The following is a 22,993-nucleotide window of genomic DNA, read 5'->3' on the forward strand; positions in this document are numbered from 1 at the left end:
CGTCCGTGCACCCACCTCCAGGCGCCTCCATTGCATTGCAGTCCTCAGCGTGCTGTGAGGCGGGTATGATGAGGAGAGGACGTTTCGTCTGGAGCCTGTGATTGCAGTCTCAGCAGGTTTCTCAATCATGAGACCTGGCACTGGAAACCATAACATCTTCTGGGTACTCCACCAAGTCTCATGCTGGCTCTCAGATATTGGACGTATATGAGAGCACGCAAAGACATGGCAAGCAGCAGCATACCATGAGCTTTTGATGAGGGATGCAACTCCATGGCCATAGTTTGTTTGCCTCTGTGAGATGCGCCCTTTGTCTGCTCATGTACCGCAATCACCGCATGCTTCCTCGTCTTCGCACTCCGCATTACAAGCTCGACAAGGGTCTCACGTGTAAACCCATCTCTCAATGGGGATGACAACAGTCACTCGAGGAAATGAGATGTCACACTGCACAAGAGAGCGAGCATATTAAGCAAGGCTTTTGTTGTATGGAACCCGAGTCTGAGTTACACAATCTGGCACAGAAATTGTATCCACACCCATCATCACACCGAAATCCAGCTCGGATTCGAAGTTGAACCAAAAAGCCAGCAACACTAGTGTTGTACCATACTCATACCTGAAGAAGCCCTGTCAAAGCATCTGGATCTAACAACCATGTGGAAACAGATCGAAACAATGATTGGGCCAGAGGAGGCCCGTCGCAAGGAGGCTCCTAAGCGAAGATGCCGTTGGCCTGCTCGTTGTAGTCAGAGCGAACGTAAGAAGGACTGTCGTTGACGCGAGGGCGACGAGTCGGAGTCTTGACGGTGGTGCCAATGTAATTGGCCTTGTAAGGAGTGCTCACGACTGGAGCACCAATAACACCGGGGTGGTTGACGACGACGGAGTTGGGAGAAGACTCATGCTCCCCAAAATACTGGGCGATGTGGGTCATGGGGATGTAGTTGAAGGGAATGTATCCAACTTGACCCTGGCCGTGGTTGTGAGAGTACCAAACCTCGACGTCGTGCTTCTGAAAGTCAGTGAGGCCTTGGAGCGGAACAGGGGCAGCGCGCTGGCGAGCGAAGTTCATGGCAGCCTGCATCATGTCGCGAGGAGTGCCGCGATCGTAGACGCTGGCGCGGTTGCGGTGCTCGGTGACGGCAGAAAACCCGTGGGGAGGGTAGAGACCGACGCTACGGGCGCTGTCCATCGAACGCTGAAGCTTAGACAGGTTGTCAGGACGAGGAAAGGACTGCTCGGTGCCGGTGGAGCGAAGCTTGTCAGAGACTTCGGCGTCGAGGTAGGTGAGAAAGAGACGAGGACGACAGAAGGGGGTCTCTTGCATGACAGAAGAGTTGCGGAACTTCTGCACCAACGCCTCACGACCCTGGATCGTAGCATAGGAGATCTCGGCGGCCTTGGACGATCGGTACGCAGTCCAGCAGCGACGCTCGATGCGATCAATGAGTGCGATCATGCCACCAACATCGGCGAAGTTGATGAAGGCATAACCCACGTTGCAGCCAGACTTGAAGTCGATACGAAGGTAGACAAAGTCGTAGGTGCCGAAGCAGACCTCGTCCAGGATGGTCTTGAGGGACATCTGAGGTAGTAGTCAGTAAGGTACAGCAACAGACACGGAAGAGATGTCTTACCCAGTCCATCTTGTTGGGGATGTTGCGTAGCATGATGGTGGTGCGAACATCGCTGCCATCGAGAATGCGCTCACGGCGGACACGGTTGTGCTGGTCAGCTGGATGCCGCTGATATGAGCCGTTGAGGGGGCCAGTGGCAGGACGGTATCCGACAAAGCGACCCTGGTCGTCGACGCGAGGCTTGGTGCGATGGGGAGAGTTCATGGCTCGCTCGCCAGACCAAGGCACGGGCTCGTTGATTGCCCAGCGGAAGGTCTTCTGTGGAGACGTCAGCACACATTCATGGATGTCAGTCGAAGGAAAGAAGACCTACCGCATCGTTGATACCCCAAACCGAGTCGAGGGTCAAGCTCTGAACAGCTCGAGTGGCGGCGTCGACTGAGTGGAACTCGACGCGGAAGACGAGTGTCATGCTAGTGTCGTGGGTCTCGACGTGGACGCAGTTGCGGACGGTACCGAAGACGCCAGCAGTGAGCTCGATGGCCTCAGTGACTTGAGCAAGGTCGGCTTCGGTGAACTCCCAGTTGACCTGGTCAGGGTGAGGCTGGATGAAGACTGGTACCTTGATGGAGCCTTCAAACTCGTTGAGCTGGGCGGTGTCCTGCGACTTGGCAAGAGCAAACTCGTAACCGGTGATCCAGTCGACGACGAAGCCGTGCTGAGCGAGGACATCCTTGGCCTCAGCAGCTTCGCGAAGGTCGTCGTAGCGAAGGTGAACGCCACGCGTGTACACAGGCACGCAGCTGGAGAAGCATTGGTACTGGGCAATGGTCAGTGTGCGCCGAGTTGGCTTGGGTCAGAGTGACCTACTAGCTTCATCTGGTGCTGAATGCTGAAGAGCTCATGTTCCGAGTCGACGCCAGCATTGGTGCCGTCAGGAAGCTGAGTAACAAACTGGAAGCGCGAGATGAACGACTTGTCATCCTCGGACAACTCATTGGCGAAGAGACCTTGGTAGTAAGGAGCGGGGAAAGGAAGGACGCCCTTGTACTTGGGAGAGGCAGCACCGGGATTGTGGTGTGAGGGCTTGCCGTTGTCGGTGACAGTGACCTGGCTGAGGTTGTTGCGGTGATGCAAGCCAGCCGAGCGAGTGTAGCGGGAGAGCTCAGGTGAGTACAGAGTAGGGTCAGTGCCAGCATAGGGGCTGGAAGAAGGGCCAACGCCGGTGGAAGACTGGGGTGAGTGGTGCGACATGACGAACGAATGGTGAACAAGTGAAGTACTGATGTACAGAAACGATGGATACGATGAATGGGCGGTGACCAAAGAGGCGATGGTCAAGGTCCAGGTGTCAGAAAGAAGAAGACTGAATGAACCAAGTGTCGTGTGGGTGAGGAAAGAGCAGAAAAGGGTGACAACGGCAAGGCTTATGAACACCACGATCTTGGCGCCCACGAGACGCTGAACCTTGCCAGAGCGCAGACGGCGATTCTGCCAGATGTTTGTGCTTTCATCGCTCGCAGACGGCATGGAGGTACTCATGGTGAGGCTTCTCGGCGGCCGAGCTGGGTCGAACGAGAGACCAAGACCTCCTCCACAGCTCACGAGCACACGAGAACGACAACAGCAGTAGAAGTGAGGCCCACGTCATTTGAAAGCGGCTGTCGAGCTCTACAAACTCGTACCTTTACAGCTGCCAATCGACAAAGGGGGCCAGCGTGCACTCGAGTTGCAAGGCTGCTCTAGAGGTTGGTGTTCCTCAACACCACGATATCTGGACAGGTGGGGCTATCGTTTTCCAGCGTGGCTGCCCACGTCACCGCCCGCAAGAACTGGCAAGAGCCAGCGAAGGCGGCACCGGGCAGGATACAGCTGGGAGCGGACACGCTTCATAGTGAAGTTGCGAGCAGAGCACGTAGGTGTGCGCCTCCAGCGAGCTCCCAAGGCTGCTGGGGACAGTATGTGTACTGTTGCTGGGGTGCTCAATCGAGTGTTTTGGACGGCACGATAGATCTGGTGGCTTTTGCATTGCCTGTCCTCGGCCAACAACATACGAGTCGAAAGCAGGCTGGAGATCCGCTTTATGAACACGGACAACTTCAAGGCGCGAAGGAAACCAAAAGAGGGGTTCACAAGCCGGAAAGCTACCAGTAGCACTTTCAACTGTATCAGTTCGGTCAAGCTTTCTTCAGACATGTTTATTCCAGCAGTCAGAGTTGACCGCTTACGCTACAGTATGCTGCAAGGGTATCATAATCACGTCGACCATCAAACGGCCCCCCCGTGTCCCTACTTTTTACCCAGGGCATCCGGGTCTCCTTGAAACATCCACTTGTCCTCGTCCAGGCTCGCCACCTTCTTTGTCAAGCTCGACTTCAACGCAGCCTTGACCCCTGCTTCCACAGCTTCCCTGTCCCAGTGCGCATTCTGCTGGCCATACAGCTCGATCATCTGATTCTCTTGCTCTGCCTTTGGTCAGCGCGGTATTCATGACGACTCGGACGCGCTTGATTGCAGAAACACACCAGTCTCTTCATCCGTTTCCCTCGCATTGCCCAGCCCCAGTGCCATGTGCTTGTACACCGTCTGCGGCGCAAACAGTGCGTATTCGCCGTCTGGTGTCCGCTCGACGAGCTCGTCCTCCATGGGCTGCTGGAAGATGGTAGCCGTATCTGGGCGTACGGCAGTTGGGTTTTGTCTTCTTGAGCTTTGGAAAAGGTTGCGACGGGCACCGGGAGGGGGACGGACGGCGCGGGGGTGGTCCATCATAGGGCGTGCGTGTGGACGCGATCGATGACTGAAACGTGGGGCCACGAGTCCGGAGACAAGATCATGTGAGTGTGCCAGGGCCGAGAGTCAAAGTGGCTCGTGGACAGATGTGTGGTTGCGGTGAGGTTTTGTTGTGTACTTCGTACCTGCCCATGCGGGGCCGCCGGAGGTCTTGCGGGGAAGGCGGAGGAGCCAGGAGAGCCAGGAGCTCTGTCGAGCCTCAAGCCCAGTGACGACACGCGCAGCGACAGGCGCGCCAACACCAAACCTCGAGCCAACGTGCACATCTCCTTACGCGCCAAAACTCGGCATCGCCACCGGAAGACCACGATCAAGACTCGTTCCACCAGCCGTCAGACGTGCCAACTGATGAGACGCCCCAATTGCTTGACCAGACAATTCGACTACAGCAAGCCATCACGGAAAGCGCACACGCCTTTTCTCTCCATGGCAGACTCTACGCAAAGTCCAGCTCCTTCAACACTACCGAAACCACTCAGCCCTGCGCGAGAAGACGAAAGCAACTCCCCCCCGCGCAAGCGACCAAGGACCAAAGCTCCACCACGGATGGCCACGTCGAACCCAGCGGTCGTAGATTTCGCACGCGAGCCCTCACCCCCAGCGCTCCCTCGAGATACATCCACCTACTCTTCCGAAGTCTACCGCTTCCCTATACAGCCCTTGAGCCGCTTCCAGGGTGCCTCGGCGAGCATAAAGCGCCCACGTGAAGTCGCACACTTCTCCTACGACGACAACCACGAGTACCGAGATGACGAGTCGAGCATCAACTACTACATACCGCCCCCCGTGGGCGCAGACCTAAAGGAGGGCTTCGATACATTCAATCACTACGAAGACAAGGAAGATCCACACCTTGACAGCCTGCTCAGAGCGCTGATCCACAAGGAGAGCAAGCACGTGGAAGAGAGCCCGGTCAAAGCAGACTTTGCGACGTGGAGAGGCATGATGACAAAAGTGAGTTGACGGCGCCCAGCACCCGAGGCAACGAGGTGAGCAAGATGTTTCTCCTGCCCTCGTCTGCACCTCAAGCACCTACTTACCCACCACAGATCATGACTGCCCCCTACGACAACTTCGCCGAGTTCAACATGTTCGCAACCCTCCACGACGGCACAATCTACATGGAAGAAGACTTCGCCGCCCGCGCCGCCTCGCGTGCCGCAGAGTCCTCCCGCCCACCACCGCGACACCAACACCCAGACCAGCAATCGCAAGCTATGATGGCCTACTGGGGCTACAAGTTTGAAACCCTGTCCCTCATTCCCACCCCACCAGCCACCACCCCGCCCGACCAGATCCGCAAACATCAGCAATCCACTACTTCAAACCACGCCCAACACTGCTCCATCGTGCACACCTCCTTCGGCCCACACTCGCTCCTCCTCGGCGGCGAAGTCGACGGCCTGCTTGCGCCAAAGCCCATCAACTCGGACACGCCCATCCCCTGGGTCGAGCTGAAGACAGCCGAAGAACTCCCTCCCCCAGCGCGGCAACAGCACCGCGACGTAATCAAATTCGAGCGCAAGCTGCTCAAGTTCTGGGCCCAGAGCTTCCTGCTCGGCGTCCCCAAGATCGTCGTCGGGTTCCGCAGCAAAAGCGGGATACTCAGGGGCTTGCAGACGTTCAACACGCATGAACTGCCGGGTATGGTCAGGAGGGGCACGGCGTGTTGGGATGGGAATGTGTGTATCAATTTCGCTGCGGAGTTTCTGGCCTGGTTGAAAGAGACGGTCAAGGAGGGCGGAGTGTATAGCGTTGTGTTGAGGAAGAAGGGCGGGGTTATCGAAGTGAGGAGGGTGGGAGACGGAACGGGAGGGATCGTTAGTGAAGAGTATTTGGCTTGGAGGAAGAAGCAGGAAAGTCGAGACCACCGGGGAGGAGGCGAGCAGCAAGCGACAGCGACGACCAAAGACGACGAGCCAAAGGCAGAGTTGCCTGTCTGAGCCTCTTCGATCAATAGATACCCACTCCACCACAAACTCAAAACCTGCATTACCGCAACACTACCCCTTGCCTGTCCCTTGTCAGTTCCTACCCAACCCAAACCGACTCCCCAGCGTCCCAAACCGCTCACTCGGCGCACTCTTCGTCGGACTCTGCGCGGCAACCTGCGCGCCCTCCTGGCACTTCTCCAGCAGAATCGCGCCCTTGAGCTGATCCACCTTGCCGTACTTTTTATTCCTCTGACTGATATCGTAGAACTCGAGGCCATCGTCCGTGCCCATGAGCGCAACCGTCTGCGTCAGCTCATCGAGGTTCTCCATCAGGATTGGGTTGCCGAGGCTCTCGACAAAGGAGACGAGGTACTGCGTGTCGGTCGCGAGCGAGGCGACGGCAGAGGGCGTGATGCGCTTGACCGACTCGTCGAGGGTGAGGGCCAGGATGGCGGTCGAGGCGTGCGATAGGGCGTCGAAGTAGATGAATTCCTTGACGTCGGTGGGGAGCGCTAGCAGCACCGAGCTCATGATGTTGCTCAGGTAGCGTGTCAGCTCGAGCATGTACTCGCTTGGCTCGGTGGCGGGCTTGCTGGCCATCCAGTCGTACTCGGCCGTCTCGATCAGGTCGTCGATCTTGGAGTTGACGAGCTCGAAGATGCGGTCGCTAGCCTGGCGCTTCGCTTTTGAGAACTTGTCTGTCGCGGATAGGATGATGGGAGAGGCAGAAGACGGCGAGCTGCGGGCCTGGAAGAGCAGGTCTTGAAGCTCGACGCAAGCGGTCTCAAAGTGCTCGAGGTTGGTGAGGATCTGCACGATTTGACCGGGGTATTGAGAGGAGAGGCGGTCGATAAGAGATTGGCAGACTTTCTGGCAGAGGAGGTCGTCGAGCGCCGTGCGAAGAGTCTCGTCAATAATGGTTGACTTTTGGAAATAGTCGTCAGAGAAGAGGTAGATCTGGTTCAAGAAGTTTCGGATGTCGATACAGCAGAGTGGGTACATCTGAGAAAAGGGAAGAACGCAAGGGAACGTGAGCTCCTCGGGGCTCTTGTCGGGCGTGTACCAGCTCACAGAGACGACCTTGTCGTATTCTTCGTGGCTGTTGATGGGCATGGGCATGTAGTCGTCAGTCTGGACGATCTCAAGGAAGTCATCGCTGAATCGTTGCTTCAGGAGTTCCGAGTACTTGGAGAACAGTGTCAGTAGTAGGTCGTTCATAGCTGCGACGGAGTAGCCAATTTTCTAGACATTGTCAGCAGATGTAGGAGTAAATGTAGTATATGCACTTGCCTCCATGGTGAGCATGAACAGTGCTATCCGACCCTTGATCTTTAGTAGCAGCTCATCGCTCTCGATCGTGGGCAGCGACTCTGTAATAAGTTTGATAGCGCTTTGACACATCGAGTCCCAGAGTTCATCAACCTGCCGGTATTAGCGCTCTGCATTCATCCCCCCAAACCCGTATACTCACGTCAGCCTGCTGTCGTAGATTTGTCGTCTTCGCCATGGTCGCCTTCTCGATAATTGCAAACCCCGCAATGCTCTCCAGGAGACTGCTGAGGTCGTCGCACTCGTCCTGTAGCAGGTTGAGTTTGCTGGGGATGATCAAGTCTTTCTGCGTCCGCCTGTCTGCAGCGTACTCGGCTTTGAATTGGTCACTCTTCCCAAGCGTTTCATTGATGTGCATAGCTTCGAACAGCGGGGAGAAGTCGGTCTCATTTCCGGCCTCTTCGTTGTTCAGGATGTCAAACTCGTCCGTCTCATCAGCGACAAGCTCAATCGACGAGTTCAACTTAAACTTGGAAAACCGCGCGTCCGCCTCAGCCCGGTCAGCGTTACGCTTCCTTCTTTCATCAGTGTAGTAGAACGACACTTCGCCGAGAAATTGCGACGACTCTCTGATGCGGTACAGCCAAGTGCTCAAGTCCGTCTTGACTGCTTCTCGGATCTGATCCTGGGTCTGCGGCACCGACTTCTCAATTAAGTTCGCAATCTTGAACCGACCGATCTCTTTGAGGTGAATGGTTTGCAGTTCATCCAGGGCGCGCAAAGCCGCATAGTAATTCTTGTCCCGTAGCATGTCTTGGACCTGGTTCGCTATTCTCAGGACGTTCAGACACGCATTAAGCGCTTGTGTAGCTTCATTGATGTTCTGGCGTACGCCGCGAGAGTCGACTAGCGCTTTCTTCTGGGTAGCTAGCTTCTCGATACTCTCCTGAATGGACTCGTTCAACTGCAGAATCTCTCCGCTCATTTGCACAGTTTGGTCCCGGATACGGAGCATGGAATCAACGGAGCTCACAAAGTCTTGATGGTTCGCGTTACACATTCGCTCAATTTCTGCTTCTCGGTCATTGGAGAATTGATCGAAAGCTAGTTGTAGTTGGTTCGAGTAGCGCGCATCTTTCATGATAGGAATCAGCTGGTCGATGTAGTCGGACCCCACCGATGACTGGGAGATCTTTCACATGTCAGCACATATAGACTTTTGATGCGCCAAACGTATGTCATTACTTGTTTGATCGCTATCCGTAGGTCATCACCCGTGTCTATTGCGGAGGGCATGATGACAGCTGTCGCAAGCGCTGTGCGCGCCCAGGTCCGAGAGAATTATCCGAAAGCAGTCCTTAAGCTGTGTGGAGTAATGCGATGTATTTTCCTCGAAATGCTGATGTCGTGCTTTGTTGGACGTCGGTGTTGATACCGTGGAACCGTACCTGGCGCATTGGTAAGTCTAAGATGGAAACAGCCTAGATCGACACAGCCGCGCGCGCATCATCACGTGTCTGTAGGGCTGCGACGTCCCGCCTTTTTGTCCGTGCTTGGCCCCGAAGTTCGCTTTGTGGCGGGAGTGCAGCGATGACGGAGTTCAGCGGGGTATTCATCGGACTCAAAATCAATTTGTTGGTAGCTCTCCCGACCTATAACTTCTACCACAAATCTGATCTTGAGAAGTAATCCCAGATCAACACAAAATGGAGGCAATCATTAGTGAGTTGGGTATGTTTGCCAATTGAGCATTCGCTGACCGATACAGACAAGTTCGAGACTGTTCTCGGTGGTGTCAACTCTACCGGAAAGTGAGTGCAGCTGCAGGAAAGCGTGTGAGGATTAAGCTGACAAGTTTCCAGGTCGGTTCTGCTGCTCGGTGCTGGCTTCGTCACTCGCCCGACTGCTGAGATCCTCGGCAAGTCTGGTGTCAAGGTCATCGTTGCCTGCAGGACTATCGAGAAGGCACAGGCTCTGGCCAAGGGCATTCCCAACTCACAGGCCATCAGCGTAAGACAGCTCATTGTACCATCTTCAGCAGCGGGCACTGACTCCACCAGCTCGACGTCAACGACGCTGAGGCTCTCGACGCCGAGGTCGCCAAGATCGACGTCGTCATCAGCTTGATCCCCTACACTTTCCACGCCACGGTAATCAAGTCGGCCATCCGCAAGAAGAAGAATGTCGTCACAACTTCATACGTTTCGCCCGCGATGATGGAGCTCGATGCTCAGGCCAAGGAGGCCGGTATCACCGTCATGAACGAGATTGGCCTCGACCCAGGTCTTGACCACTTGTCTGCTGTCATCACCATCGACGACGTCCACAAGGAGGGCGGCAAGATCATCTCCTTCAAGTCGTACTGCGGTGGTCTGCCCGCACCCGAGTCCTCGGACAACCCGCTCGGTTACAAGTTCTCCTGGAGCTCCCGTGGTGTCCTGCTGGCGCTGAGGAACGCTGCCAGCTACTACGAGGACGGCAAGGTCAAGAACGTCGAGGGACCCGAGCTCATGGCTGAGGCCAAGCCGTACTTCATCTACCCCGGCTACGCTTTCGTCGCCTACCCCAACCGTGACTCCACCCCCTACAAGGAGCGCTACAACATCCCCGAGGCCCAGACCATCGTCCGCGGTACTCTCCGCTACCAGGGCTTCCCCGAGTACATCAAGACCCTTGTCGACATCGGCTTCCTTGTCGAGGACGAGAAGGACTTCCTCAAGGAGGGCGAGGTTCGCACATGGAAGGATGCCACAGCCAAGATTGTCGGCGCATCGAGCGACAAGAAGGAGGACATTGTCTGGGCCATCAGCTCGCGCCACAAATTCCCCTCCACCGAGGAGAAGGAGCGCATCGTCGCCGGTCTCGAATGGATCGGTCTCTTTTCTGACGAGAAGATCATCCCCCGCGCCAACCCTCTCGACACACTCTGCGCGACCCTCGAGAAGAAGATGCAGTACGAGAAGGACGAGCGCGACTTCGTCATGCTGCAGCACAGGTTCGAGATTGAGAACAAGGACGGCAGCAAGGTCATCCGCACATCGACGCTCGCCGACTACGGTGACCCCAAGGGCTACTCCTCCATGGCCAAGCTGGTCGGTGTTCCCTGCGCGGTTGCCGTGCAGCAGGTGCTTGACGGCACAATCAAGGAGAAGGGTATCCTTGCGCCCATGGACCCAGCCATCTGCAGGCCGCTCCTGAAGGTTCTCGAGGACAAGTACAACATCCGCTTCCGCGAGAAGACCGTTGCTGCATAAGGCACGGCGTTCTGATGGGACGTGTTTGGAATCATAGAATGCAGATTCCAAGGGCACTCGTAGCGTAGACAAAAGCATCTCACCTTCGCGCCCATCAGCATCTCACTGCAGCACTCGTGATTCGTGGTCATTTTGTTCGTACGTTGGTATATGTGCTGTGCGATTTGTGATCAATTCCTCCAGCATTCATCCTAGTCCAACCCCCCAGTCGGCGGCAGCGTCTTGTTCCCAGCAGCCGGGTTCTTCGCGCCACCGCCCATGCTCCCACCAAACATGCTCCCCAGCATATCAAACATGGGGTTCCCCTGCTTCGGTATCCTGATGCCAAAGTACATCTCGCCAATCTGATCCAGTGCCTCGTCCCAATTCACCTCCTTCAGGTGCGCAGCGTAGTGGCTCTTCAGCTGGCGGTACAGACTCGAATCGCCGCGCTCGACACTCAGCAGCAACAGGCCGAGGAAGTTGAGCAGCGGGAGGGACGGGTAGACCCGCAGGTCTGAGGCTGAGGTCGAGACTTGCTGCGTCTGCAGCCCGGGCTTGCTGGACAGGCGCGAGGTGAAGAGCAGGAAGAACTTGTTCGCTGCGCGCAGATTGCCGGCGAGGAGGTAGGGCAGTGCGCCGCGCGCCGCGTAGAGCGGCGCTGTGTGCGAGTCGTCGGCGGTGTACCAGGCGAATTCGAGGTTGGCGAGCACTTCGGCCGAGTCTTTTGTGCCGAGGACGAGGTGGCGCTCTGCGTCGTATGGCTCGAGCTCTAGGTGTGGTGCGTCAGTTCACAATGTCGTTTTCTTGGTGCTGAAACGTACCCTCTGCAAATGCGCTGCCAGCGACATGGTGGATTTCTGGATCGCCGGCCGGGTATTCGCCGTATTTTGCGCTCCAGCCTACCATCTCGGCGACGAACTTCTTCTTTGTCGGCTCGTTTGCGGGGAATGCGCGGAGGAGACTCAGCAGCTTGCCTTTGCTGCTGGCGTCGGGCTTGGTCTCGCTCTTGTTGAACACATCGAGCAGGAATATGCACAAGTCGCCGCCAGAGCCGCCTTGGCCTGCTCGTAGCAGAGACTGTGCGCCACGGAAGAGGATGTCGGTGGCAGAGGCCCAGTCAGAAGCTTTGGTGTAGCGCGATGCGATCACGCGGAGTTGTTGGTGGGCTTCATAGTACTGGCCTTCAGCAATCCTGTGTACGTTAGTAGAAGCTGGGAAGCCGGGACCAAGGAGCCAACCTTTCCTTCTGTCGCTGAATCGTCTTTTCGATCTTGGCCGACATGTTGAAGGTTTAGAGGATCACAGGCGTAGTGGTGCCGTGTTGGTAGTGCACAGCTGTGATGTTGATGTCGAGCCGCAATGACGCACGGTGGACCCCGCTAAGACAGCTCCAGTCCAGACGGGCGTCTGCACAGCAGTCTACCACCATCTTCAATACCACACACGCAACGAAGGACCAGATGAACACGAAGCTCATCCACTATACTGGATACGATGATTGAATGGCCTTGAGCACTCTGAATGAGCAAAAACACCGTGCGCGACCTCATCCAACAGCAGCAGCGACACACCAGCGCCCTTCACCACCAGACGACCACCTATTTTTTTTATTTTTTTTCCAAGCCCACAGCGAGAGCAAAAAGAGCGAATGCATCGAACGGGAATCGAACCCATGCCTAAAGAAAGTCCGTCTATGGCAAGATGGGAAGCTTCAATTCTACCCCTAAACTATCGATGCGCGTTATCAGATTGGGAGAGGACGAAATGGCCGACTGATATTGCGACTCGTTTCGTCTGGACCCTCTTTGGATCAGAAACACCATGATTTAGGCTTCAGGCAGTCAGGAAGTGTACACGGTGTAAGCTGACATGTGAGGTAAGAAGCGGGGCGAATGGATCGAACTACCCCTCACTCGAAGGTGGACAAAGCCGGGGCGAATGGACGTCTGCCTAAGGCTGACTTCAAGACAACACTGACGCACATCAGCCCTATCGTACGCTATCTCAAACACTCTTTCTGCCTCAGTGAAGACGCCTGAGCCGTTCGGCCTACGCCATTTGACTTTGCCTCTGAAAGCAGCGATATTGTTCGTACCAGTATCAGCTACGACTCCTCCACGGAAGTCTTGTTGGACTCGACATACAATACCTCTCTAAACTACCTGGCCTGCACCCTCCTCCTTGTAAGGCAGTCCAGCTCTGATACGACTTGGCCGTGATATGAAAGGGAGTATGACCAAATAGAAGCTTGGCAAACGCAGAATCGCAAAGATGAACCATGTCTTGCCATCCAGACCCCCGTATCAGTAATGAAGATTTACGACACTGAGATGCCGAACACAACCCCAGTCTGCACCTTGGCTTTGAATCCAGCGGTGGGTGATTCACCCCGGTCTAACGAGTGAAGCATGAGTGACGGAGAATGGTGGTGGTAAACCAGAATTGAGAGCGGCAGCCAGGTTCACAGGAAGAGTGCAGCCAGTCAAATAGCAGATCCGTGCTGTGAAAAGTTCACGAATCTTACCTTCGTGCACTGATGTTGTGCTAGAAGAGGCTGGCAGCAGCAAGTGACAGGTGAAGATGGCGCCACCAACTGTCCAGGGCGTCGACAATCTTCCTGCCTACGACAATCACGGCTATTATGGATTAACACCCTCTGGGTTTAGTTGCCGTTTAATTACCATTTGCTGTGAGGTCTGCAGTCGTGGCTTCGCAAGCTTGACTAGAAGAAGATTCAGCATTGAACAAGTGCGACGAAGATGAAAACTCAATCGTCAGCAGATCAATCTCATGCACTCGTCCCGATTTGAACACTACACTACCTTCAACACCAGCGGCAGGACGGGTTCCACCGGCCAAGTATGCGTCCTCTTATACGCCGTTCCAAACAAGCACTTCCGACAACCCACCGTCTCTTTTCGCTCCTCCACAGGGCTGTGTATTACTAGCAGCGTAGCTTTAGTAGGTAGTGTAGAAAAGCACAGTGTAGCTTTAAACGAGTGTATTTTGTCTACTATATCTAGATAGCAGCTTCCAGGTATGTCCTGTCCCCTAGCGCTAGCTTGTACGCGTCTCCTAGTTTTCCCTGCGCCGATGCTCTAGAAAGAAGGCTTAGCGTTCTGGAGCAGCATCTCGAAGTAGGCCTGGTTCCACTGTCCGGCCTCGGGGCTGGGCTTGAAGCTCTCTTCCTTGCCGCAGAAGGAGTCGTAGCGGGTCGCCGAGGAGTCGCTGGTGCCGTCGCTCTCGCCGCCGGGCTTGACCCAGACAAACGAGTCGACAAGCGTGCTGCCCGTGCTGGTCGTGGGTCGCACACCGAAGCCGGCACCCTTGATGTTGCACCAGTTACCCCACTCCTTGCGCAGGCCCTGCACGGCATTGCGGGCGGTGTCGACGATGGCCTGGGACGGCATGCCCGCGGCCTTGAGGTAGGGCGCGAAGAGCTCGATGTAGGCCTTCTCGTTCTGCCCCTTGTTGTACTGGGCGTCGGGGGTGTTGGAGAACTCGCCGGGGGTTAAGTCGAAGGCGTTCCACCCGGCCACGTTTGTGGAGATGCCGCGGAGGGACTTGGGCTTGCCGGCGGCAATGTAGGCGTCGGCAAGGACTTGGGCGCCAGGCTCTGGGTGATGGTTAGTGAGAAGAACGAGGCAGCTAGCGTGAGACGTACTAAGGTTGTCGTTCCAGCCCAGCCAGCCGCCGTGGCCAGCATCAATGTACATGGCTACATTGGGGAGGTTGAGCGACTTGAGCGCGTATGCGACACCTTCGCGGTAACCAGCGGCGGAAGCCTGGCATGGGGCGAGGTTGATGTTGGTGACGAGGTTGGGGAGGGAGTCGGGCTCAATGATCAGGGAGATGGCGACCTTGGGGTACTTCTTGATGATGGCGACGATGGCTATGGTTGTCAGTGACGGAATGGAGTGGTTTCCGGTGGGAGACATACGGTCAATGTACTGTGTCTTGTAGACATCAATCTGGCCAACGGCGAGTTCTCCGTTCGAGGCCTTGGCGGCACAGTCACGGCCGGGGAGGTTGTAGATGACAAGAGCAGCGATCTGGTTGCAACCGACGTTCTTGATAGCGTCCTCGACGGAAGCGATCTTGGCTCGGGTGTCGCTGGATGCATGTCAGCAGGGTCGCGTTGTAGAAGCGATGCACACTTACATCCAGAGGTAAGTTCCCACCTGGGCCACCTTGGTGGCTTTCGCCTTCAATGCGCTGTCGGTGATGGAAGCAGCCGCAGAGACGACCTCGGACGAGTAGAACTTGTTGGCATAGATCGAGCGTCCTGCGAAGGGGTTGCCGGACAGGGTGACTGCTGTTGCGCACGCACCTGCCGCCTGGCGGGCGGTGATGGGACCCTGCTCGGTAGGCGTGGGGACGGCGAAGACGCCAGTGAGGGCGGATGCCAGCAAGGCAGTCAAGGTGAGCTTCATGTTGGCGGGAGGCAGATGAGCGAAGATGTTGAAGTGTGGTCGTCAGCATGTCGGGACCATTGGAATCCCTTTTATATCCATCGAGGCTCGCCATCCAGTATACAGTCGGTGCCTGACACGAGGGAAGGCGGTTCATCAGGAAGCAGGCCCGCAACCGCGAGTAGGTCGTCTTCGTGGTCTGTGCCGTGGAAAAGACGAAAGACTGGCAGACATTGGCGGCAGGTAGAATACACTCGTGCTATAGCAGGATCGCCAATCATCCAGCAAAGTGGTGTATGATTACCCAGAGACCTCATCTCAGGAGTGGCGGGACATGGGACCTGTTCCTGAGCACTGTCGACTTCAGAGACTGTAGATCCACAGGCTGTCTGTCCGCAAGCTCGTTGGACGTCGGCACAGCTCCACACCTTGTCGCTGATGTCGTTGTGCTACTGCAAAGGCATTGACGGCGGTGCCGCACATGGTCCTCGCCCAGCCAAGGCTGCTGAGTTGCACCCTGTGGCCAGTGTAAGCATAGATGAGCGTTCATTTGAGCTGGGCTGCGACTGCAGGTGTCGTCCGGACTGAGGCAGTTTCCCCGCAACCAGCTGGACCGGAAGCCGTGGGGCTCCGCAGCCTTGCTCCCGCTCCGAAAGCGAAAGGCGGTGACGTGGGCAGCTGAATGGCTGCGTAGAGTGAGCTGGTTTGAGCTTGGTCAGTGCGTTCATTTGTAGTAATATGGAAGGCACGCTAGTGGGTAGTCACATCCCTAATAAGCACGGGGTAAAGTGCCTTGATGCACTCAAGCCTTGCCAGGTGACTTTGCAAGCCCCGAGTGCCTGACGATGGGCTGGACCGTGCAAAGCTTGGATGTACCGTTACTGGAGTCCAGTGTCTTGTGAGCAAAGACGTGGTGTGAGATGAGATGAGATGAACATGTAGATTCGACAGCCTGTCTTCTTGGGCCAGGCATGCTGCTACAGCCTAAATGCGCCGCAAAACACCTGCAGCCGCGGCTTCTCAAGCTACGCACTACCCGTTCCGAGACGGATGCCGCAATTTACAGTGCCCATCGCGCTCCCACGCTTCGACTCCGACTTTTACACATTGCTGGGCCCGGGCTTTCCTTGCCCAGGGTCGAGAAGCAGGTGTGGTTTCAGGAAACCATCGTCAATCTGCTTGAACGCATTCGCCGGGTCGTGGCTCAGCTCATTGAAGAGGTGCTTCACGGCGCCCGTAGCCGTGGCCACTCTACTCGAACCCTCTGCCACGCCCGTCTCCGCCATGCGATGGCCTGAAGTTGGGTACAGGGGATCCATGGATGTGCCCAGCGGGGAAGGCTGGCGGTTCGGTGACCTGCGTGCGCTTGGTGGCAGGTCGAGGTCGGCATCGTCTTCCTCGCCGGAAAGGCTGTCGCCCGGGCTGAGGAGAGCGTGGTCTGCGCCATCTGCGAATCGTTGTCTGCTCGAGTTCCGCCGCATCGGCTGCCCGTTGGGACGCGTGGGTGGGCTGCTGCGGTTCAGCGAGCCGCTCGAGTACGCGCCGTTCACGTTGTTCAATCCGAAACCGTTCTGACTAGGCTGAGGGGTGTGGCCAATAGCGGAGCCTTTGTTGCGCTGGAATGTACCGCCGTTGACGACCTCAATGTCAAACTCATCGTCCGAGTCAATCTCTTCGACGACTCCCGTGCGAATGCCCATAATCTCTAGCATACGTGCTGTGGTGCCACCGAAGATGATGACGGTCAGCACGACCACCACGAGCACGGTGGCACGGAGCGTGTCGCCGTTGTTGCCTGTCAGTCCTGCGGCAAGAGCAACACCGACGGCACCTCGCAAGCCTGCCCAGTAGATCATGGCCTGGTGTGCGTAGGGAATCTCGTCTTCCGTCGTGTCTACACCGCGGCGTCGGCGGCGGCATCTCGAAACAGCGTTGATGGCTTTGGAGAGGGGGAAGACGGCCGCCCAACGAGCTGCGCAGATGCCGGCGACGGTGATGAGGATGAAGAGAGGCTTGAAGTCGAGCTGTTTGTCGGTGAAGAGCGAGAGGCCCAGATAGATGAAGATGAAGTTTTCCGACAGTTGCGATGTGACCTGGAAGACGAACTTGGTGGAGAGCTGAGTGCGCCGGGACATGTTGTGGTAGGCATAGTGTTTGAGGCAGATACCGCAGAACAAGAGCGACACAATACCTGGCGAGGTGTGAGCCGAGGTGCACCAACGGAGGGGAGAGACTTACCCGACATGTGGATGGCGTTGGAGAAGAAGTAGGTAAGGTAGGCGACCAGGATGATCAAGCAGGTCTCGGTCTTGGGATAGCGTCTGACATAGGTGAACTTCAACGTCAACGAAGCCACGATGCCGACCATGACACCGATGAACAGACTGCCGAAGAAGACGCCGAAGAAGATGCCAAAAGCCTCGAACAGGCTCGCGATGCCCAGCGTCTCGGCGCCGTCTTTGTACTTTTGCGCCGTCTCGAACAAGACGATGGCGACGGCGTCGTTGAGGATGGATTCGCCGAAGATGAGGGTGTATAGCTTTGGCTCGACCTTGTAGGTGTCAAAAATGGCCAAGATGGTGACCGGGTCGGTGGCGGAGAGGGTAGCGCCGACTGACATGGCTTCGACAAAGTTGATCTTGAAGCCATCGAGAGGGATGCGAGTCCAGAGGAACAGAATGAGACCGAGCGAGACGGCGGATATGAAAGTGCCGGCAAAGGCAAAAGTGAGGATGCTGCCAATGTGTCTGAAGAAGTTACCCTGGACACGGTCAGCGAGGGGTGTGGATGGGGACGAGGTAGGCAAGAGGGCGGACCTGGTGTAGTTCGTAGCCGGCTGAAAGAATGATGGGCGGTAGCAGGAGGTTGAAGAACATCTGGTAGTCGAAACTGACAGCATCGAGGACGGAACCCACTGCTGTCAGTCGCAGCACGAGGCCGACGACCATGCCTGAAGGGGGTTAGTGAGGCTCTAGCACGGAGGATTACGAGGTGGATGGAGGTGGGCGAGGTGGGCGAGGTGGGCGGGGTGGGTCGCGGGCACGGCAGGCAGCGGTGGACTCGACGTACCGGCGAAGATGGACAAGACGGTCTCGTGGACGGCCTGGATCTTGCGGGTTTGCATGATGTAGCTTGTGAAGAGGGCGATGATGAGGAGCACAATCAAGATGGAGAGGGCCCATGATGTGAAGATCTCCTTCTGGCCTGCCTCGGGGGCTTCCTCTGTAGGGGCGCATCAGCATTCGCACGGCGGAGGTGGAGGGGACTGACCGTCTGGGTCTGCGTCGACGGCGTCTCGCTCTGGCGGGGAGGTTAGCCATGTTGTGTGGGTGTGGGTGTGGGTGTGGGTGTGGGGAGCGCTCGGCGCATACTCAGCATCTGGGACACTATGGCCCACGCCACAGTCGACACCATGGTGGCTTTAGCGGCGCAGTTGCGTTTGCATCAGCAGCGGGCGCCGGAGAGGCGTGCAGAGGATGCAGAGGGCGGAGAGGGGGTGGTGGGGGTGGTGGGTGTAGATGGTGTAGCGAGTGGAGTGGGTGCAGAGGGGGGAGTGGGTGTAGCGGGTGCAGAGGGTGCAGAGGGTGTGCGAGCGTGCAAGTGGAAAGGTGGCTGCTCGTGGCTCGATGCGCGTTGCGTACCCGTAGTGCGACCAAGGGCGATGGCAGGCAACAGGCAACAGGCAACAGGCAACACGTAGCGCGACCGGCGACCGCCAACGATTCAACAGGCGTGTAACGCGTGCACACAAGGTGACCAGAGTGCAATGCGCCCGTGTCAAGAGGCGTGCAGCGCGCTGGTGATGGCCGCCGATGGCACTGGTGGCCGCTGGTGATGGCTGCCGCTATGAACTATGAACGGGTCGAGGTGACGCTGGTGATGGCTGCCACTATGAACTATGAACTATGAACTAACGGGTCGAGGGTGGAGCTCCTGACCTGCGCGTCCGTCTCCGTTGACAGCTGCTCGAGGTGCGTGGTCCCAGCACCAGCCACCCCCAATGCGGCCTAGTCGCCCCGAGCCTCACGACGTCACTCGCAACGCCGAACCTCAGTCTTCCAAGCTTCCAGGCCGTCCAGCGTCCCTCCACGGAACCGCAGACGCTCACCGCCCTTCCGGCCCTTCATCATCCGCCACCCCGCCTGGCTGCTCTGCTGTGCTGTGCTCTGCTCGGCTCTGCTCTGCTGCTTGGCCTGGCTTTGCTTTTTCGCTTCCCCGAGGCCGTCTGCCGTTGAACTTTTCTCCCACCGCTCAACACGTCACGCCGTCACGCCGCCACGACCCCTGCGCTCCACCCTCCACCCGTTCCCCACCCCAGTCCACGGCAGTAGTCGCCCGTCTTCCCACTGACGACACAGGCCGCGCAGGATTTGCCCGCCTAGTACCTGCACCCGCACCTACACCGCGCCTGCACCCTGGGCCCGCTGGTTCGCCCACCCTGAGCACCCTGAGCCCTTCTTCGCCCACCCTGAGCCCTTCTTCCGCCGCTGTCCCTCCTCTGCACTTCCCCTCCTGTAGCCGTGCGTCTGCATCTCGAGTGCCCCCTTCGCCCACATGTCGTCTTCCCGCCCCCGCCAAGACGACGACACCGTCTCCGAGGCTGGCTCCCTCTCTTCGAGGCGTTCGGTCCCCAACCCGCCCACACTCGACACCCACGTCTCCAACGCTGCCCGCCCCCGCCCCAAGTTCGTCTCCTTCGGCCGCAATTCCGAGCCCGGTGGCCCGCCCGACCGCGAGTTCATCAACGAGTCGTCGCCTCTCATCAACCCTTCGGACCGCGCCCGCGAGACCGACCGCCTGCTCAAGGAGCCTCTGACCCCAAACTATGGCCAGGAAGACGACGACTACTTCCCCGAGTTCGAGGAGACCAAGAGCAGCTTCTTCCTCTTCCTTCTGACCCTCGGTGGCCTCGGCCTCCAGATCGGCTGGTCCGTCGAGACCTCCAACGGCTCCGTAGCTACCCCCCCACCCCACTCCCATGGCATCGTACCCTGCTAACCCACACCAACAGCCCTATCTGCTGTCCCTCGGCCTCAGCAAGTCCATGCTGGCTCTCGTCTGGATCGCCGGTCCCCTCTCCGGTGTCCTCGTCCAGCCCTACGTCGGCCTCAAGAGCGACAACTGCAGAATCACATGGGGCAAGAGGCGTCCCTTCATCATCGGCGGCGCCCTGGCCACCATCGCCTCCCTGATGCTTCTCGGCTGGGCCCGCGAAATCGTTTCTGCCATCGGCCACCTCTTTGGCGCCCACCCGGATTCGTACTGGGTAGTCACCCTCACCATGCTGTTCGCCATTCTCTTGGTCTACGTCCTCGACTTCGCCATCAACGTCATCCAAGCTGCCATCCGCGCATACATTGTAGATGTGGCCCCGACCCACCAGCAAGAATCTGCCAACGCCTGGCTCATGCGCTCCGCTGGTGTGGGAAACATCGCCGGCTACCTGGCTGGCTACATCAACCTCCCTCTGTACCTCCCGTGGCTTGGCGGAACTCAGTTCAAGGTCCTCTGCGCCATTGCCTCGTTCATCATGGCCCTCACCGTCGGCATTAGTTGCACCGCCGGCGAGCGAGACCCTACCCGAGACCCCGCTCCCACCGAGCAAAAGGAGGGCGTCCTCGCCTTCTTCAACGGGCTCTCCGTGTCTGTCAAGAGGCTTCCCGACCAGATCAAGCGTGTCTGCGAGGTTCAGTTCTTCGCCTGGATTGGCTGGTTCCCCTTCCTCTTCTACATCACCACCTACGTCGGCGAGATCTACGCGGATCCCTTCTTCGAGGCCAACCCGCACATGTCCGACGCAGAGATCGACCAGGTCTGGGAGGACGCCACCAGAATCGGCACCCGTGCCCTTTTGGTCTTCGCCTGCACTACCTTCCTGTGCTCGGTCGTTTTCCCCTTTGTCATCCCGCCCAGCTTCCAAGCGCCCGAGCCCGAGCCGCAGCCGCCCACACCTGGTACACCCATGAGACCCACCACCCCCCTGACACCCGCAACCCCTCACTCCATGGGTGGCTCTGGCTACTTCACCCTGAGGCCCAAACGCACAGCACCCCCCAAGACGAAGACGGAGAAGTTTTCTGCCGCTCTCGACAAGCTGCAGATCAAGTCGCTGACTCTCCGTCGTTGCTGGTTCTTCTCGCACATTCTCTTCGCTGTCCTCATGGGTTTGACGTTTGTGATCAAATCTACCATGGGTGCCACCATCCTCGTCGGCGCCATCGGTGTTCCCTGGTGTCTGACTGGCTGGGCTCCTTTCTCCATCATCGCCTCGGAGATCTCCAAGCGAGATGCCATTCGCCGTGGCATCATCAAGCCCACGGACGACGAGAGCCAGGCGATCGCTGAGGGTGCCGATGCGGAGGGCGCCGACTCTGCTGGCGTGGTTCTCGGCATTCACAATGTCGCCATCGCTGCTCCCCAAGTCATTGCCACGCTCGTCAGCTCCGTCCTCTTCAGGCTGCTCCAGAAACCTCGGGGCGTAGCCGGCGACGACAGCGTGGCTTGGGTGTTGCGATTCGGCGGACTCTGTGCTTTGGTCGCTGCCTGGCTGACGCTTCGAGTACACGAGGAGAAGAACCTCGATGAAGTCGAAGACGAGAGGCCTGCCAGGAGGAGGCGTCTGTCAGAACTGTCCAACATGGAGTCCATTCTTGAGGGTCGCGCAGGCCGATAGATGAACATGAAGATGGCAGCGTGGAGCAACGCACTGTTTACTACTGTATGAATGCGCTCAGGATATGACTGGGTTTCTGCGTGACGCTACGACGAGGTCGATTTTGCAAAAGAGCTTAGACCATATGCATCACGGCGAGCGACGGAGTTGTGTGGAAAGCATCTTTCTGCGATGGAGTTTGTTGGCTTGTTTGGGACATACAGCACATAGGAAATGAGTGACGAGCGACCCCTGTTCCTCTCCTTCACAACAGGTCAAAAGTTTCAAGGCCCTAGCATGCTACCCAGTCAGACGTGCCATTCTGCGAACGTGATCGACTCGTCATTCCAATGCGCATGCCACATAACATACGATGCTGAATCGATGAAGCCGTTCCGTGATCGGCACCTGCGGGTTGTTGGAGTACCTAGGTCAGGGTCCAGCCAGCGTAGCGTGTGTCTAGCGCGGCCAGGTCCAACTGCACCCCACATTGCGTGCTGCTCCTTTGTGCTTCTCCACCATGATGGTAACAAGAGGTGGCACAAGCGGGGAGAGGTGTGTTGCATTATCAGGAACAAGAAATAAACCGGAGACCCATTCACAGCGGATTTTGTCCGTCAACATGGTTGCTCTCGCTGTCAGCCCCCGCCCAGCCTGGCACGACCCGACCCATCGTGGCTCCACTTTGTGAACGGCCTCAAAGGCTCAAACGTGCATCTGGAAACGACAGGCAGCCAGTAACGCAACGTATCCACTTGAGACGCGCCCCGAAATCCCGCCACAAATCACACACAGCCACGCATGCGCGTTACGGCCACACCGTGGCGCCCTGCATGGCTGTGCCCACTTGGCCGTCCTTGAAGTCGTTGGGATGGACAGTGTGACCCCAGGGTCTGGCAGCCCGTACTGCAAATGCTTCCTTTCGAGACGGTGCTGGAAGTCTCACGACCCCCAAGCCGGACCAGCGGCACAGAAGAAGAGAACCAGCCAGCGACCGGCGTGCCAACCGCTCCACCCCTGCCTGTGAGCTTGCTTCCACTCGGGGTCGCTCACAGAACGTGTGACGGCACGGTGGAGCTGACGAGCGATTTCGTGATGCCCTTGGTACGGACGCGCCATG

The 22,993-nt window shown here is 57.5% G+C and overlaps 10 protein-coding genes and 1 non-coding gene across 11 annotated transcripts, besides 7 other annotated features; 3 read left to right on the top strand and 8 right to left on the bottom strand.

The window, feature by feature from the left end:
- Positions 1 to 715: 715 nt before the first annotated feature.
- Positions 716 to 3,122, bottom strand: EKO05_0003167 (uncharacterized protein; the record flags this gene model as incomplete). Its single annotated transcript, XM_038938077.1, has 4 exons — positions 716 to 1,588; positions 1,641 to 1,898; positions 1,954 to 2,400; positions 2,451 to 3,122. 4 exons carry the CDS (start codon positions 3,120 to 3,122, stop codon positions 716 to 718), a joined length of 2,250 nt encoding a protein of 749 aa, XP_038801725.1.
- A 747-nt stretch (positions 3,123 to 3,869) lies between these two features.
- Positions 3,870 to 4,349, bottom strand: EKO05_0003168 (uncharacterized protein; the record flags this gene model as incomplete). The annotated part of the gene is made up of 2 exons (XM_038937962.1): positions 3,870 to 4,045; positions 4,106 to 4,349. 2 exons carry the CDS (start codon positions 4,347 to 4,349, stop codon positions 3,870 to 3,872), a joined length of 420 nt encoding a protein of 139 aa, XP_038801726.1.
- Positions 4,350 to 4,796: 447 nt separating this feature from the next.
- EKO05_0003169 (decapping endonuclease targeting mRNA) lies at positions 4,797 to 6,313 on the top strand (the record flags this gene model as incomplete). Its single annotated transcript, XM_038937943.2, has 2 exons — positions 4,797 to 5,324; positions 5,420 to 6,313. The coding sequence occupies 2 exons, from the start codon at positions 4,797 to 4,799 to the stop codon at positions 6,311 to 6,313; spliced, it is 1,422 nt and encodes a 473-aa protein (XP_038801727.2).
- An 81-nt stretch (positions 6,314 to 6,394) lies between these two features.
- EKO05_0003170 (Rab GTPase-binding exocyst subunit S15) lies at positions 6,395 to 7,522 on the bottom strand (the record flags this gene model as incomplete). Its single annotated transcript, XM_059636106.1, has 1 exon — positions 6,395 to 7,522. The coding sequence occupies one exon, from the start codon at positions 7,520 to 7,522 to the stop codon at positions 6,395 to 6,397; it is 1,128 nt and encodes a 375-aa protein (XP_059492089.1).
- A 24-nt stretch (positions 7,523 to 7,546) lies between these two features.
- Positions 7,547 to 8,869, bottom strand: EKO05_0003171 (Rab GTPase-binding exocyst subunit S15; the record flags this gene model as incomplete). Its single annotated transcript, XM_059636107.1, has 3 exons — positions 7,547 to 7,726; positions 7,776 to 8,765; positions 8,819 to 8,869. The coding sequence occupies 3 exons, from the start codon at positions 8,867 to 8,869 to the stop codon at positions 7,547 to 7,549; spliced, it is 1,221 nt and encodes a 406-aa protein (XP_059492090.1).
- A 410-nt stretch (positions 8,870 to 9,279) lies between these two features.
- On the top strand, positions 9,280 to 10,827 carry EKO05_0003172 (saccharopine dehydrogenase (NADP+, L-glutamate-forming); the record flags this gene model as incomplete). The annotated part of the gene is made up of 4 exons (XM_038937810.1): positions 9,280 to 9,295; positions 9,342 to 9,384; positions 9,436 to 9,583; positions 9,634 to 10,827. 4 exons carry the CDS (start codon positions 9,280 to 9,282, stop codon positions 10,825 to 10,827), a joined length of 1,401 nt encoding a protein of 466 aa, XP_038801729.1.
- Positions 10,828 to 11,018: 191 nt separating this feature from the next.
- EKO05_0003173 (uncharacterized protein) lies at positions 11,019 to 12,091 on the bottom strand (the record flags this gene model as incomplete). The annotated part of the gene is made up of 3 exons (XM_038938107.1): positions 11,019 to 11,578; positions 11,631 to 12,001; positions 12,048 to 12,091. 3 exons carry the CDS (start codon positions 12,089 to 12,091, stop codon positions 11,019 to 11,021), a joined length of 975 nt encoding a protein of 324 aa, XP_038801730.1.
- A 367-nt stretch (positions 12,092 to 12,458) lies between these two features.
- Positions 12,459 to 12,547, bottom strand: EKO05_4t8. The gene has a single exon. It is a non-coding gene; the product is annotated as a tRNA-Gly (tRNA).
- A 1,360-nt stretch (positions 12,548 to 13,907) lies between these two features.
- EKO05_0003174 (Cellulose 1,4-beta-cellobiosidase (non-reducing end)) lies at positions 13,908 to 15,242 on the bottom strand (the record flags this gene model as incomplete). Its single annotated transcript, XM_038937763.1, has 4 exons — positions 13,908 to 14,425; positions 14,474 to 14,701; positions 14,750 to 14,922; positions 14,971 to 15,242. The coding sequence occupies 4 exons, from the start codon at positions 15,240 to 15,242 to the stop codon at positions 13,908 to 13,910; spliced, it is 1,191 nt and encodes a 396-aa protein (XP_038801731.1).
- An 895-nt stretch (positions 15,243 to 16,137) lies between these two features.
- Positions 16,138 to 16,165: a tandem repeat.
- A 156-nt stretch (positions 16,166 to 16,321) lies between these two features.
- EKO05_0003175 (monovalent cation:H+ antiporter, CPA1 (nhx1)) lies at positions 16,322 to 18,635 on the bottom strand (the record flags this gene model as incomplete). The annotated part of the gene is made up of 6 exons (XM_038938038.1): positions 16,322 to 17,412; positions 17,460 to 17,982; positions 18,038 to 18,171; positions 18,291 to 18,443; positions 18,492 to 18,521; positions 18,593 to 18,635. The coding sequence occupies 6 exons, from the start codon at positions 18,633 to 18,635 to the stop codon at positions 16,322 to 16,324; spliced, it is 1,974 nt and encodes a 657-aa protein (XP_038801732.1).
- Positions 18,212 to 18,255: a tandem repeat.
- Positions 18,545 to 18,575: a tandem repeat.
- Positions 18,636 to 18,758: 123 nt separating the features above from the next.
- Positions 18,759 to 18,808: a tandem repeat.
- Positions 18,809 to 18,886: 78 nt separating this feature from the next.
- Positions 18,887 to 18,916: a tandem repeat.
- Positions 18,917 to 19,367: 451 nt separating this feature from the next.
- Positions 19,368 to 19,407: a tandem repeat.
- Positions 19,408 to 19,604: 197 nt separating this feature from the next.
- Positions 19,605 to 19,646: a tandem repeat.
- Positions 19,647 to 19,775: 129 nt separating this feature from the next.
- On the top strand, positions 19,776 to 21,894 carry EKO05_0003176 (uncharacterized protein; the record flags this gene model as incomplete). Its single annotated transcript, XM_059636108.1, has 2 exons — positions 19,776 to 20,174; positions 20,233 to 21,894. 2 exons carry the CDS (start codon positions 19,776 to 19,778, stop codon positions 21,892 to 21,894), a joined length of 2,061 nt encoding a protein of 686 aa, XP_059492091.1.
- Positions 21,895 to 22,993: the final 1,099 nt, after the last annotated feature.

Source organism: Ascochyta rabiei, chromosome 4 (assembly GCF_004011695.2).
Source record: "Ascochyta rabiei chromosome 4, complete sequence".
Classification (NCBI taxonomy): Eukaryota; Fungi; Ascomycota; class Dothideomycetes; order Pleosporales; family Didymellaceae; genus Ascochyta; species Ascochyta rabiei.